Source organism: Pagrus pagrus (genome assembly GCF_965226575.1).
Source record: "Pagrus pagrus genome assembly, chromosome: 9".
Taxonomy (NCBI): domain Eukaryota; kingdom Metazoa; phylum Chordata; class Actinopteri; order Spariformes; family Sparidae; genus Pagrus; species Pagrus pagrus.
The window spans coordinates 1,073,076-1,087,999 of NC_140193.1; the positions used below are offsets into that span (position 1 = coordinate 1,073,076).

Below are 14,924 nucleotides of genomic sequence, written 5' to 3' on the forward strand. Positions count from 1 at the left end.
GTCTGGATTAATTGTTGACTGAGTCTCTGTTGAGAGTGACGGTGCGGTTTAATTTATCAGCGAGTCGTTTTACATCTTTACTCACTTTAAACTGTGCAGCTCATATTTTATCATCATGAGGAGCAAACTTATGATTTCATGTTTTGTTTTCACGTTTGGAAAATCTGATTCACATGTGAATAAAGTTTGTGAATCACATACGTTCACATGTTCTTTGGGCTTTTTCGCATGATTGACACACAAGGAGAGAAATCATGGCACATTAAATCACATTAAATCACATTAAATCACATAAATTTGCTTCTTCACGTAAAAAAATCACACGTTCACATGTGACATTATTTTCTTTTCACATGTCAAAGCTTTAGTTCACATGTGAAAATGTGGAATAAACAAGTAAATGTGATGTTTATGTGCCATGACGTGTGTGTGTGTATCTCTGAGTTAATGTGGGACATTATTTGACATTTTTACTTTAAATGTGAAAACATTCAGTTCTCGTGGGCCGTTCCTGTAAAGTTTCAGGTGATGGTGAAGCATGTTGATGATGAGGAGCTGCTCCTGACTGCTCCTGAGTCTCTCCGGCTCAGCGTTGGTGGACATGATGGTGCAGTTTGAACACATCTGTCTGCAGCTCGTCTCTGTGTTCAGCTGTAATAAATCACTGTGGACAAAAGCAGCAGAGTGCAGGAGAATGAAGCGTCTGTCAGCCTCAGTTCAGGCTGAAGGCTGGGAGGATATTTGGGGCTGGGGGGGTTGGTTCGGGTCGGGAGGGGGGATTATTCTCCTCCGCTAACCTTTTCAGCTCTGCCTGCTCCTTTGATGGCTGACAGGACTCACAAAGGCACCTGCCCCATCCCCGAGTGTCCCCCCCGCCTCCCCCGGCTCTCCTCCCCTGACCTGACCGGCATTCCTGGCCCACAGGGGGTCCTCCCCATGGCTACCTTTACACCGCCCGCCCCCCTCAGACCAAAGTCTGGTAATCCCACAGCAAACAAGGTTGTGCCGGCTCAGAAAACACGCACGAGACTTCTCACAGCCGCTCGGCTACAAGGTGGACGACTGATGCGGCCCGTCACCGTGGGAAACAAGACGGGATGAAAAAAATGCATTATGGGATTGATCCAATGGGAAGATGTGAAGGTGCAGGAAGGAGCGTGAGGCGGACGTCAGCAGCAGAAACACAAAGACGAATAAACTCTCTAAACTTCGGTGCATTTTAGAGACGCTTTGTTTTTATCAACAACATTTTGCAGTGAATTAATTCAATTAAATCACAAACTGTCATGATGATTCATTTTACAGTCGTTTTAGATGAAAACACTAGGAAGGAAAGAACTTTTTAGATTTTTGATGATGGATTTTTTTATTTCTTCAGTTGGTGCAATTTGCCACTTCTGGTGCATCATTTGTTTCACTCTGAGCCTTCGTGGATCGTACTGACGTAGTTTTGTGTCGTTTGAATGAAGACGTCTTCTGTAGAGTTGATGTTAATGTCTGCGGTCGTCTGTTCTGGCACTAATAATGCATCTTTGAATGTCCTGACCACAGTTTAATTAACACCTGAATGTCAACTTTTCCAAAATCTGGACAAAAATGTAGAGTTGAGGTTTTAGATAGACACACACACACACACACACACACACACACACACACACACACACACACACACAGTGTTGTCTCTTTTATTCGTAGTTAAACAAAACTCCCCGTCACGCCGTTTAGCTCAATAAAAATGTCCGACAGCCGTAACCCTTCATCAGACTCCAGCTGTCACTCACAAACCTGAATGAGTGTGTGTGTGTGTGTGTGTGTGTGTGTGTGTGTGTGTGTGTGTGTGAGGACAATAAGATGGACAGAAATGTTAAAGTGTCCATGAAACTCAGCCTCCGACATCATTCAAGGCCCCGCCCACTGAAACAACCAATCAGAGCAAACTGAGAATGATGAGAGCTGTAAAGACTCAACAATCACCATTATCTGTATGTTGATGTTGACTTTCTCGGACATTTTGTGTTTTTCAACAGTAACGATGCATTTTTGCGTCAGTTGGATGAAGACGACTGTTTGAGATGAATAAACATTTTTGATTAATTAATTCATCATTACTACTTTTAGCAGCTACTTATTATATTAAACAATGTAAAGACATTAAGGAGTCGACGGCCACGAGTATCTTTAAGTTTAAACTGAAACATATCTTTGATGCAGGGTCGATATGATTATGACGAGCTGAGTCAGGGAAACTCAACACCGTCTGATACCTGTGTCATGGTGGGTCAGAACTTTCATGTGGTTTGTTTCCTTGTTGATCAGTCTGGTCTCTCTGGTCTCTCTGGTCTCTCTGGTCCGTCTCTCTGGTCCGTCTCTCTGGTTCGTCTCTCTGGTTCGTCTCTCTGGTTCGTCTCTCTGGTCCGTCTCTGGTCTCCCTGGTCCGTCTCTCTGGTCCGTCTCTCTGGTTCGTCTCTCTGGTCTCCCTGGTCCGTCTCTCTGGTCCGTCTCTCTGGTCTCTCTGGTCCGTCTCTCTGGTCTCCCTGGTCCGTCTCTCTGGTCCGTCTCTCTGGTCTCTCTGGTCCGTTTCTGGTCTCTCTGGTCCTTCCCTGGTCTCCCTGGTCCGTCTCTCTGGCTCGTCTCTGGTGTTCGTGTCTCGCCGGTCACGCTGCAGCTCAGCGGTCTCACCGAGGCTGCAGAGGTGGAGGAGAAGTTTCCTTCAGCCGGACTCTGCGGAGCAGCTTTGACAGGAGTGTCAGCTCAGATACCTCAGACTCAGAGGTCACTTCAGCAGGACTTCCCCCCGAGGCTGCCGGGTCGCACCGAGCAGCGCTCCTCAGCCTCATTACTCTAATTGGTAGATCTGTGACCAGGAAGTGGTGTCCTTTCATCGCGGCCTGAAACCCTGCTGATCTGATCTGGCCTGAGGAGGTTTACGCTCTGAGAACGGAGAGACCAAGTGGACGGACAAATCCTCCTGGACACAAGAGGTGAAGTCACTGAACTCCTCCACGAGACTCAAACTCTGACTGAGAGGAGAGGAGTCATCAGAGGAGAAGAAGTCAACTGTTCAGCTGCTCGAATCAGGAAACTAGAAGCTGGTTTTACTGTCAGAGTGGAGCAGCCAAGTGTTCATCAGAGCAGCAGACATTTTAAAACCTGGTTCAGCCCGATGACACGTTCACATCTGCTCCAGTGAGAGGCCAGAGACCACTGTTCAAGGCTGAGTTTCAACATCTGTAAGCGTGAAACCACTGGATGTTTTTAATGATAACTCAGAAGTTCTTGTGTCAACACGAACCAGAGCGTTAACACAACGCTGTGAAAACACACAATGAAAAATGAACCTAAAGAATCATAAAATGTCAACACATCTGTGGTTTGAAGAAAGGAACATCGCTGACTGGTTCTGGTGACTGGGTCGTGTGGTGTCGGTACATTTTTCAGACTTCTGACAAAAGTCTGAGTGGTTTTCTACGATGACGACACACTTTTGTTTCTTTTGCGATACTTCCAGTGACGCGTTGAGTCGCTTCTTGTCAGCTCTGAAGTGCTGACGATGCATTTTTGAGTCTTTTTTGACGATGAAGATTAATTTCTAATCCGACAACAGTGAATAACTTTTGAGTGGTTTCTAACAAGTTGACCTTTTTTCTGTATGCATCATTGGTTTCGTGATATTGATGCACTTACTGTTTTCTGCAGTTGAAGCTCAGTGTGGACTCACTTCCTGTGGCCCGCCACTAAAAAAGACACCTGCAGCTTCTGTTCTCGGGTTCACAGATATTACATAAGCTGAAGTTTCTCTTTAGTCGACTAAATACTCATGATCCTTCTCACAGTGTTGTTGCTGAGGATGCAGATGTTCGACACACCTGTACCTGCTCACTGCTGTCCTGAGACGTTCAGTGACAGTTGGACAACACAGCGTTCATAACAACAGAACAGCAGCAACAGAACCAGAGTGTGTCTGAAGTGAGCGACAGCTGAGCTCTGATTGGATTGATTTCAAACAGACACAGAGGTGGGCGGAGCCTGCAGCTATGGGACAGAGGTACAGGGGGGCGTTCGGGGGGGTCGAGTCATTCAGCCGTACGCTGGCGGTCTGGACACACAGATGTCATGACACCTTAATCCAGCCATCCGTTATTGATTGTTCCATATGTGTGTGACCTTGCCGCAGGAGCTCGGCCAATCAAACGAACCGTTCCGATGAGGGAGGGGCCAACGAGAACAAGTGCAGCGGATTCACACAGAACCTGAACAGGTTTGTTTCTCTGTGACGACCTCTGATGGTCGACAGTCATCAGAAGAACAAGTCTGAATTATTGTCTCAGATCAAACCTGAGGTCAGACTCACCTGTTCACCTGTTGTGATGCAGCCACAGCAGGTAGACGCGCCACAAACCACAACTCTTCAACACTGAAAACATCAAAACTGATCAGAACTAAAAAAACTAATATTGTAAAAAATAGTAGTTTGTCCAAAAAAGGGGGAAGTAACAATATTATAAAATAATTTATAAAAAATTTGAAAAAGACAAAAAAGTCCAACAAATAAAACAAGAAAATTGTAATAAAATACAAGTTGCAAAGAACCATTAAAATGAATAAGATAAATGCAGTAAAATGAATACAAAGTATGACAAAAATGTAAAACAGTTAAATAATAACTAGACTCTAACAGTTGTTAAGTTAAACAAGTGAAGAATTGTTTCGAGAAAATGTCTAATTATTTTCTCGTATCAGCTGCTTTTCATTCCTTTAAATGAACTGAGTGTTGCATTGTGGGAAAATATCCACAAGACTAAAAGTAAACTAAAAATATAGAAAAGTGTTTTTCATTCAGAAGTGAATAAAACTCAAACGTCCGAAACGTGTCATTTTATTTTAAAACTGTTTAAAGCAGTTTGTCTTGTGCCGTCTCTCTTTGTTTGTCTCAGTGTTTCCGTCCTGAACGTCTCTGTTAGTGTTTGTTATTTCAGTGTTATCAGCGAGCGTCCTCCTCGTCTCTGCAGTGACGTACCTCCGCTCTGACCTTGGTGAATCCGGCCTGTTTAGGCTAACGGCGACAAAATGTCACCGGGCGACTCCGAGCTCACTCATGAAGAAAATGTGCACATGGCAACATGAACGGGGGAGGAGGGGGGAGGAGGGGGGAGGCGATATGACAATACACGCATGTCAGTCACCTTGAAACATTCAAACACCAGAGGAGTTTTTACACCAACACCATTCCACTGCACTGATGCATCATGGGAGGCGTAGGAGACGTCTGAGGAGTTTTTGTTGTTGGCGGCACAGTGACGAGCTTTGTGTGAGAGAAGAAGAAGAAGAAGAAGAAGAAGAAGAAGAAGAAGAAGAGAGCAGTAATGTGTGTGACAGATGTTATCAGAGCTGTGGAGGTGGAGACAGGCAGGTGGAGGAGGGCGGCGTTGTACTGATCTGTAGATGTAGAGACTGAAGGACACGCCAGTCGACAACATGACGACTACTTTATCATGATTTAATCTTCCTGCGTCGTCTTTATGTCTACATGTGCTGCTGTTTGTGACGTTTTGCTCTTTAAAGGTGCTTGAAAGTTATTTATTTACTTTTCAGGACTTTTTCTAGAAACAATCTTGAAACTACACAAATTACAAAAGTAAAAATAAAATGTTTTTACAAACTCTGCGTCCACTAGAGTCCAGGAGAAGAAAATTCAAACAAGTCTCAAAATCTCTAGAGGCGACAAAACGAGAACATTTAACCACTAGAGTCAAAAATCTAAATACTACAACACTGAAAATAAAAGTCTCGTAACCAAAACTGTCATTAATAAAAAAAACACTAACGTTTCCCAAAAACTGGCAAAGAAAGAAATCTTGAATCAAACAATGTGAATCCACTTAAGTCGAGTAAATAAAACATCTCCAAATCGTTTAAATCATAAAAAAGGAAATAATCCGAACAGATCTCTGATTCTCTCTTCAGGCGACAAAATGAGAAAACCATAAAACCACCGAGTAAAACAAATAAGTCTGTTAACTACGACGAACAGGAACGATGACAGGTCATGGGACTGTGATGTCACTATGATGTCACTCTGTGGTGGCTCGCGCCCGCAGACGCTGGTGCTCTTGTTGTCCTCTGTGTGTTTTATTTTGGCGGGGTGGTGTGGGGGGGGTGTATTAACCAGACTTCCTGTTGTTAATATAATGTGTCTCTGCCCGCTGCAGCTTTATCTGCTGCACCTCCCCGAACAAAAGGCCCCTTCTTCCCAGAGCGGGGCCCCGGCTCCTCCTCCGCTGTCCAACCAGAGGTGTTGGTGAAGTAAATCTGCCTAAATCCTGGAGGGGGGGTGACGACGGGTGAGGAGGGGGATGAAGGTGAATAAAGATAATCTGCTTTTCTTAACAATAAAACAGCTCCGGGACGGGAGGGAGGAGAAAAATTAGGAATTCATATCACATGGTGCATTTTAAACTTGATTCCTGACCTGTTAAGAAGCAGCTGAGCTCCGACACAAAGCTGCCCGGCTCACTGAGGGACAGTACAGCAGCCGCGAGGGGCCCCCAGGGGCCAGCGGGGCCCCCCAGAGACAGGATATGTGACAACAGCGGGTTTACAGGGGAAACATCTTTTGAACTTTTATCTTTGAACTTCGTGAGGATGATTTTACACCTGCGAGTGAGGACACTGTGCACTGTGGGGACTTTACAGAAAATGGCTCCATACACATTGTCCGGCGTGATCCAAGTCTCCAAAGACCCGCGAGCCCAAAATGATTTACAAAGATTTTATTTACACACTTTTTTGATCTTAAATCTTCACTGTAGCTGGTAAGCTAAAGTGTTAGCATGCACCCCGTTCATGTGGAGAAAGTCCCCAGACTCCCTTTAAAAAACCCTCAATTTAGTGAGTTGTTGAGTTTGGAGAAGCTTTATAAACATTGTTAAACTCTGTCTCTGACACGTTCTTAAAGATTTGGGCCTTCTTGTGAATTTGGCAAATGTTTTACATCAAGTTCTTTCTTTCTTTGTGTAAAAGTCCACAGAGGCCCGGGAACCCAAACTGGTTTGAAAGGACTTTATTTACACCCTCGATGCACAAAACACGCTAGCACTTTTATCTTCAGCTACAGTGAAGGATTCATCTTAATAAAGGCTGAAAATAACATCTTTTCAAATGATCTCGGGGCTTCTGGAGACTTTGGGTTGGTTGTTTTTTCTGTTTTAAATCATCTCCAGCTGCTTCAGTTGTTTAGCAGAATGCTGCAACTCTGTTTTACTGTGAAGCTCCAGACTACAAGACTTCACCTGACTTTATATCATCAGGAGGAGATGATGACTGAGTTTTCATTCTTGGGTGGACTGTTCCTTTAAGTGTCCCCACAATCCACAGTGTCCTCGCTTCGCAGGTGTAAAACCGTCATTACAGAGTTGATGTGTTTTCTAATTTTATTTCTAAAAGTGCTTTTCAGGACTGTAGGATGTTGTGAAACAGAAAACTGAACATCCATCCCGTGTTTATTTCTTTGATATTTCCTTGATGCTTCATGCAGCTGCAGAGTCGACGCTGCCAGCTGGTCGTCTCTCTACAAGTCTTTCTGTGAAACGTCCAGTGCCACCCGTCCGTCTGTAACTCTGTCTGTCCATCACAGCGTCTATATGGGGCACAAACACCTTCCCTCCACCTTACATCCTCCTTTCTTTAACCTCCTTTTCTTTCCACTTCACCTCCCTCCTTTTCTCTCCTCCATCTTTTCTTCTCGAGCTCTTTTCATCTGGGACGATGCCGAGCCGAGCGGCCCGGCGGCGGTGAGAGGGTCTGAATTGTGATTAAGAACGAAGAGAGAGGAGCTGCTTTTCTTTGTTCTGCCCTCGGGGAGGTGTTTACTGAAGGGGGGTGAAACATGGTGGAGCAGATATGAAAGACATTCAGGTCAGTGAGGATGACGGTGTTCAGTACAGTGTTTGGATCAGGAGACGCTCAGAGAGTTTGTATGAATGTTAAAGGGACAAACAGGTGCTCAGAGGAGGAACAAGTCATGAAATGAGTCTCTCTGTGCTGCCTCATCACACCAAACTCCACTCAGAAAACAAGCTAATTTAATCTTCCAGAGAGCCGATTACAATCTTTTCACTGATGCAGAATCTGGTTCTGGTGTCAAATCTGCTCCCACTACGACCTTAAAGATCAGTCAGTCGAGCGTGACATCTGATCAGAGAGACGATGACACCACAATGATTTCAGCTCGATCATCTAAACGCTTTGGACGGAAAACACTTTTTTAAAATCCTAAAACCAACTGCAGAGAATCACACGGACATCACAGCTATTTGTTCTAATAACTGTCAGAATAAGTTTTCTTTTTACGTAAATGTGTCGAAAACCTGCAGAAGATTTCAGAGCGTCAGAAGCAAAGAGACGACTTTTAAACTCGTCTGATGTCATTTCAATGCTGCTAATACTTAATAAAACAAGGCCGACTGTTGTGAGAAGACAATAAAGATGATTTTCACCTTTCTGTATCAAGAGAAATGATTTCTGACTCCAGAACAAAGGTGATATTTGTTGCAACATTCATCTCCATCTTTTCCAAAAAAAAAAAAAAAAACTGCGAACGTCAAATTATGAAAAATGTGAAGCCAAAGCGTCCTGAATGCTTCACGCTCATTTTATCTGACAGCCTCAGGTTGAGTCCGGACTGCAGGGACCTTCTATAAACTGGTTTCTGCATCGCGAGCTGATAATGAAGGAAAAGTGGCGACTGAAGACGAGAAGCTCAAACAATGAGTTCTTCCTTCACGTCTGATCTGATGAAGCTCAGGGTTGAGGTTTAGTCTCACACTGAAGGAGCTGGTTGTCTTTCAGATGAGCCTCAGACGGACAGCGAGGCCTCACAGCTCCTCTGTTACAGGCATGTTTTTAAAGATACACCAGTCCAAACACAAAGATCTCTTCATATAAAAGACATAAAAATTCAAAGAAATCTTTTAAAAACCGTCTCTTGTGACGTCTCGTTGTAAAAAGGTTTCAGTCATCGTCACTCTGCTGCTTGTTTCTACTTAATTCTGACTAATGAGGGAAAAAATGTACAAAAACTAAATGTACATTAAGAAATACGTCTCCAAACTAAAAGACATGAATACGAAGGATCTTCTCTGCATCGTCTCTTTAAACCGTCATGTTAACAATCAAAAGATGAAAATGTAAAGAAATCCTTCAGTGAAGCGTCTCTCGTGTCCTCCTGATGTAAAGAGGATGAAGACAGCAGTCTCTGTCCTCCTCACTCCTCCTTCCTGTCTGCTCGACACTGAAATCTGACTAATGGACGCAGAAATGTCCAAAAACATAATATTTATCTAAAACAACATTAATTAGAAAAGATGTGTTCTGCATCATTTAAAACACACTGAAGTTTTATCAGTCTGTCCCTGGTTACAGTCCAACACTGGACCTCTGTCCCAGGCGTCTCTTTTTACTGTCATGTCACAAAATATAAAGAAATTATTTTTAAATCCTTTTAAAAAAACCACCCTGATCACTGAGTCCAGACAGAGACGTGCTGTCGTCCTCACTCTCTAATAATGACGGCAAAAATGTCCAAAAACACAAGATCTACATAAAACAACACGCGTCTCAAACATGGAGATGTTTTATATAAATGACTTTAATTACAGACGCTGTTTTTCTGCATCGTAGGATCATAAAACATCATCAAACAGGCATCGTCACTGAGGACTCGACCATGACGTCCAAATGTCCCTGCTTGAGTCCAAAAAGAGACATTTTATTCTGTCGTGTTGTCAAAAAAGACACAAAATGTAAAGAAAAGCATCTAAAATCATTTTAAAAACGTCTCTCATGACGTCTCGGTTCACACAGAGACCTTCATCGAAGTCATCCTCACTCTGTCGCTTCATTTCCTGTCTGATTTACACTGTTTTCACATTAATGAAGGAAAAAATTTCCAAAAAAACACAAAATCTACATGAAAAAACACATAAATACAAACTCTGTGATGTTTGTACATAAATAACATTAATAAAAAGCTCCTTCCTGCATCACAGGCTCGTCAACCGTTTTTAAACACACTGAATTTCATCCAACAGTCGTCATCACGGAGCACAACGACCAAACGGCCCGTCACAGTCCAAAAAGAGACATTTTATTCTGTCACGTTATCTAAAAAATGTAAAGAAATCATCTGAAATCATTTAAAAACGTCTCGGTTCAGACTGAGACTTTAACAAAGTCATCCTCACTCTGTCGCTTCATTTCCTGTCTGATTTACACTGAAAACTGTCACAAAACATGAAATATACAAGATGAAATATGTCTTTGCAGACGCTGTGATGCTTTTATAACTGACAGAAGCTCTTTTCTGCATCGTGACAAATTGAAGTCAGGATTGTGTCAGTGTGTGTGATCGCGGCCTGTTGTTGATAAAACGTCCTCATCGTGTCGACGGGTGAATTAAACGGTTTAAAAATGCAGCTGACTTCTGTCCTCGGCCCCGCTGCCTGCAGCTCTCTGACAGATGTGGAGAAGTTGTCGGAGGTTTTCGTCGCTGACAGTAAACTGTGGTGATCTGGTGTGAGCAGGTTGTAAACATGGAGACAGTAAACAGCAGCAGAGCGTCGCTCGCCCAGCGGACAATGACACGGCTGTGAGACATGTGGCATGAATGGTGCAGCAGGCGGCCTGACACGGCAAACATCTCCACCTGGACTCGTATCTGATCCAGCACCACCGGATCCTGGACTCAGAGTCAGGATCCTGCAGCCAACATTTTCCTCCACTGATTTTAAAACGGTGCTGAGTTTGTTTGAGGATTCCTCGCTTGTTTCTTTAAATCTGACAAAAATGTTAATTTTATTTCTACAAACCACAATTACAGACTCGTCCCAGAGGGTTTTACGGTCTGCACAACATGCGACAGCCTCGTCATTAGAGCGTAGATCCAGATCAGCGAGAGCGCCACGAGGAAAAATAAAAGGCTTTAATGGAGAATAAAAAGGGAGGAAACGCAGCACACACACTCCAGGAACATCACACACACATCAGCAAAATACAACCAGGGTCCAGAGAAAACTTTGTGAATTTAAAATCAACTTTTAAAGCTCAGAACATGTCAGACAAGAAGGGAACAATAAGAGCCCAACATCGCCACCAAACTCCATTCAATAATCTGACGATTTAAAAAAAGAAACCTGGTGATAAAACAGCTGCAGCCTCACAGCTGGATGTGACGGACAGACACCCAGAGATGGAGCAGGCGGTTCAGTCTGCACAGATCCTGTTACACCAGGCCTTAATCTGCCCCCACCTCCACCCTCCTCACCCCCATCAACAACCCCCCCGGGACCCTGAGAGGAGGAGACGGAGCCCAAATCCCCAGAAGAAGAAAAACCACGATGACATGAGGCGACGACGGGAGGAAACAAAACTTCAGGACGGAGAGAAAACATTTCAATAAAGTCACATTTTCATTTAAATTAGAAAACACGATTTTTTAAAACTACAATTTAAAGTCTCTAAAACGAGCGTTTCACACAGCAGTCAGTTCACGTCGGTCAGCGAGCGCGTCCTACGGTCCTGCTTTAAATTCTCCTGCTGCCTCTTTTGTGTTCATTTAAATGACGGATTGTGCCTTTAAATCAGCATGAAAGCTGAGTGTTAATGAGGCCTTAAAACTTATTTTTAGTGTCGGCGGAGCAGCTTTTATTGTCGCTCAGTTAACTCAAGAATTAAACGTGTGTGTGAGTTCGCAGCTGTGCGTCGCAGCAGCTGAAGATAATAAATTTAAATAAGTGAAATAATGTTGGTTTCATTATTAACGCAGCAGCCGAGTGTGCAGCTCAGAAATAACGGTTTTTTAAAGGGAGTTTGGAATGAAGGAAAAATGAAAGGTTGGTAATTAATAAAGACGATGTGATCAACACGAGAATAAACCAGCAAGAAAAAAAAGAGGATGTTTGTTTGTTTGTTTGTTTGTTGAGCTCAAATAAACAAACAAACACGAAAATAAAAACATTTTAAACAAATTAAACTAAAATCGATTTGATGATTTTTACAAAATAAAAACAAAACGAATCAAAGTGAAACAAATTCATTAAATCTCTTTTTCAGATGACATCATCTGTTTGCCTGTTGTTGGGGCACGCGCGGCTCTGGTGTCACTTTGTCGCCTCACGAACACAAAAAGTGACAAAAAGACAAAAAGACGAAGTGTTCACGAGCGCGTGGAGGAGCCGCGCGGATCCACAGGTCCTCGCGCGGAGATAACGGTCCTGCTCTCCTCCGCCCGGCCGGCGGGTCCCGGCGGGTCCCGGCCCCGCTCCATCACGCACAGACCCCCGCAGCCTCCACTAAACTCAAAGTCCCGTTAGAAGAACTTTTCGGGGTGTTTTGTGGACTCGGGGCTGCCCGGCCCGGCCCGGCCCGGCCCGGGCGGGGACGCCTCCAGGAGAGTTTGTTGCGGGACTGTGTGTGCTCGTGTGTGCGTGTCTCTTACCGTTCTTCCTCCGGGGGTTGGCCTGTTTTCGCCTCTTGCAGCGGGGACCCTCCGCCATGATCTCCTGCTTCATTGATAAGTGAGTCCAGTCCGCATGGGCTCCTCTCCGCTCCGCTGCTCCTCCCCGCCCCGCTCCGCTCCTGACAACCAGCACACACACAGTAAATCCCAGAACCAGACCCGCACTGAGACCCGCAGAACTTCAGGACGAGTTAAACTCCATCCAACACACACTCTCCACTTTCTGATCTGTTTGTCGTCTCTCAGTTTGTTTGTTTTGTTGGAGAGCGTGCACCGAGCGCACCCGCCGCCCCGCGTCCCGTCCGCCTGATCTGTGATGTGAGGAGCGACTGTGCTGGTCTGACAGAGGAGGAGGGACACACACACACACACACACACACACACACACACACACACACACACACACACACGTTCAGCCCAAACAACTTTCTGACATCAAATATAAAACTTGTTGATTTTGGCTCTTGAGGCCTCATCGACCATCGATCATCGATCAGTCATCGATCAGTCATCGATCAGTGTATCAGGAAGCCGTGTGAGTGACAGCTGTGACGGAGACGTGCCGTTATATAAGCGCTGGTAACATTCAGGCCCGCAGTTGTGTAATGTGAGTGCGCAGGTCAATAAAACCAACACATCTTTACATTTCTCATCTTTTCTGTCCTCCGATCAAATGTTTAAAAACAGACTTTAAGACGCGTATGAAGCCTGAGACGGAAGCCTGTCAGGGTCAATTAAATCTGCTGTAATCTGAATTTAATCTCATGTTCACTTGTTTCATATTTTCCTTGTTTTTGTGGAGAAACTCGCGGCTTGTCTCCGCCCGGCTGAGCCGCTGTGTGAGCGGGGAGCGGCAGCAGCAGGACGCGGGGACAGACCTCCTCCTCCCCGGCCTGGCTGCTGCTCTGCTTCCGCTGTCAGAGAGCAGAACCACCGCTCCAGTTCTCCTCCGTCACCCACCATCCATCACCCAGCACCTGGAGCTGAGCGCGCACCTCTCTCCTCTCACCTGTCCGCGCAGGTAGAGCAGCTCAGGTAACAGGCGCTTTGATTGGCTCCTGGAAGAGAGCAAGGAGAGAGGAGAGAGGAGGAGAGGAGAGAGGAGAGGAGAGGAGAGAGGAGAGAGGAGAGGAGACCTACCGGAGTGTGTCCTCCTGCTGAACAGACGCAGAAAAGAAAAAAAAAAGTGCTGCTGCAGCGCGTGCACCTCCTCCCTAAAACATGAAAAATGTGCCTGTGCTCCCGGAGGTGTGCGGAGGTGTCCAGAGGTGTCCGGAGGTGTCCAGAGGTGTCCAGAGGTGTGTCCCGGTGTGTCCCGGTGCTGCGCAGAGCGGTGGCCGGGAGGGGAGCGTCGGTCCGGGCGGCAGGTCGGGACTGATCCAGTGACGCCTCCTCCCGCAGCCTGTCACCGCGTTTTTATTTTTTTATTTCCTGCAACATAAACAGGCGCGAGACCCTCCACCACCTCCACCACCACCACCACGCGCCACCTATCTTCACGCGGAGGGATAATTAAGGCGTGCCCCCCCCTCCTCTGATCCGGATCAGTCTTTGTTCCGGATCAGTTGGAGGTTTCTGGGTTTGAATCAGGAGCTCGTGCTTCACTGAAAACAAACTGCAGCGCCAAAGCACCTGATTGGCTGTCAGGTAGATTACCTGTGCAGGTGAAGCTGTGTGTGCAGCAGCAGCACGCGCTCTGTCTGCTCTCTCCCTCCACAGAGGAGGAGAAGCGGCGCATGCGCAGACCTCTGACAGGATTCTGTTTGTTTGTGTGAACAGATGTTACCTGTGACACGTCACAGTCCGTGACTGATGATGTCACGTGTTCGGTCCAAATACGGACACATCCGGACTGTGATTGACAGCTGATCTGACCTCAGGTCAGCTGTGTGAATAAAGCTCCAATCAACTGTTAATGAATACAACAAATAAAATATGTAAACAAAATATTTGTAAAAATATAAACAAATATTTTAAATTAGTAATTTATTAAATGAACAACAATAATAAACAGAATAAATAAATCATGAAGAGTGAAAAAAAGTAGTGACTGAGAAAATTAATATGAAATAAAGTAAAACACTAAAAAATTATGTAAATTAGATTTAATGAAAAATGTTTATTAGTTTGAAAAGTGAAAAATATGATAATCAGAAAACATTTAGAGGCTACAAAGAAAACAACACAATAAATTCTAAAACATAATTAATATAATTGATAATAAATATTTAAAACTGAAGGAATGTCATTTTTAGAAAAAATATAAATACATAAAAACAGATTGTTGACAAACATTTAATGAATAAAATATATTATTAAAAAATAATCATAAACATCGTTAAGATAAATATTTATAAATGAGTTATTACAATTTAAACCATATTTTGAGGTGTCATGTGACCTCAGCCAT

General features: G+C 44.5%; 1 protein-coding gene across 2 annotated transcripts in view; it reads right to left on the reverse strand.

Annotated features, from left to right (window-relative positions):
- zeb2a (zinc finger E-box binding homeobox 2a) overlaps positions 1-13,917 on the reverse strand; it is a 60,666-nt gene extending 46,749 nt beyond the window's left edge. Inside the window, exons 1-2 of one of the 2 annotated variants that reach the window (XM_084362171.1) lie at positions 13,655-13,917; positions 12,494-12,633 (exon numbers count right to left, since the gene is read on the reverse strand). In XM_084362171.1, the coding sequence (XP_084218297.1) occupies positions 12,494-12,566 (73 nt within the window). In that variant the 5' untranslated portion in view covers positions 12,567-12,633; positions 13,655-13,917. Of the gene's footprint in view, positions 1-12,493; positions 12,832-13,654 lie in introns of those variants that run through there. The other variant, XM_084362172.1, reaches the window with a different exon arrangement.
- Between the last annotated feature and the right edge of the window lie 1,007 nt (positions 13,918-14,924).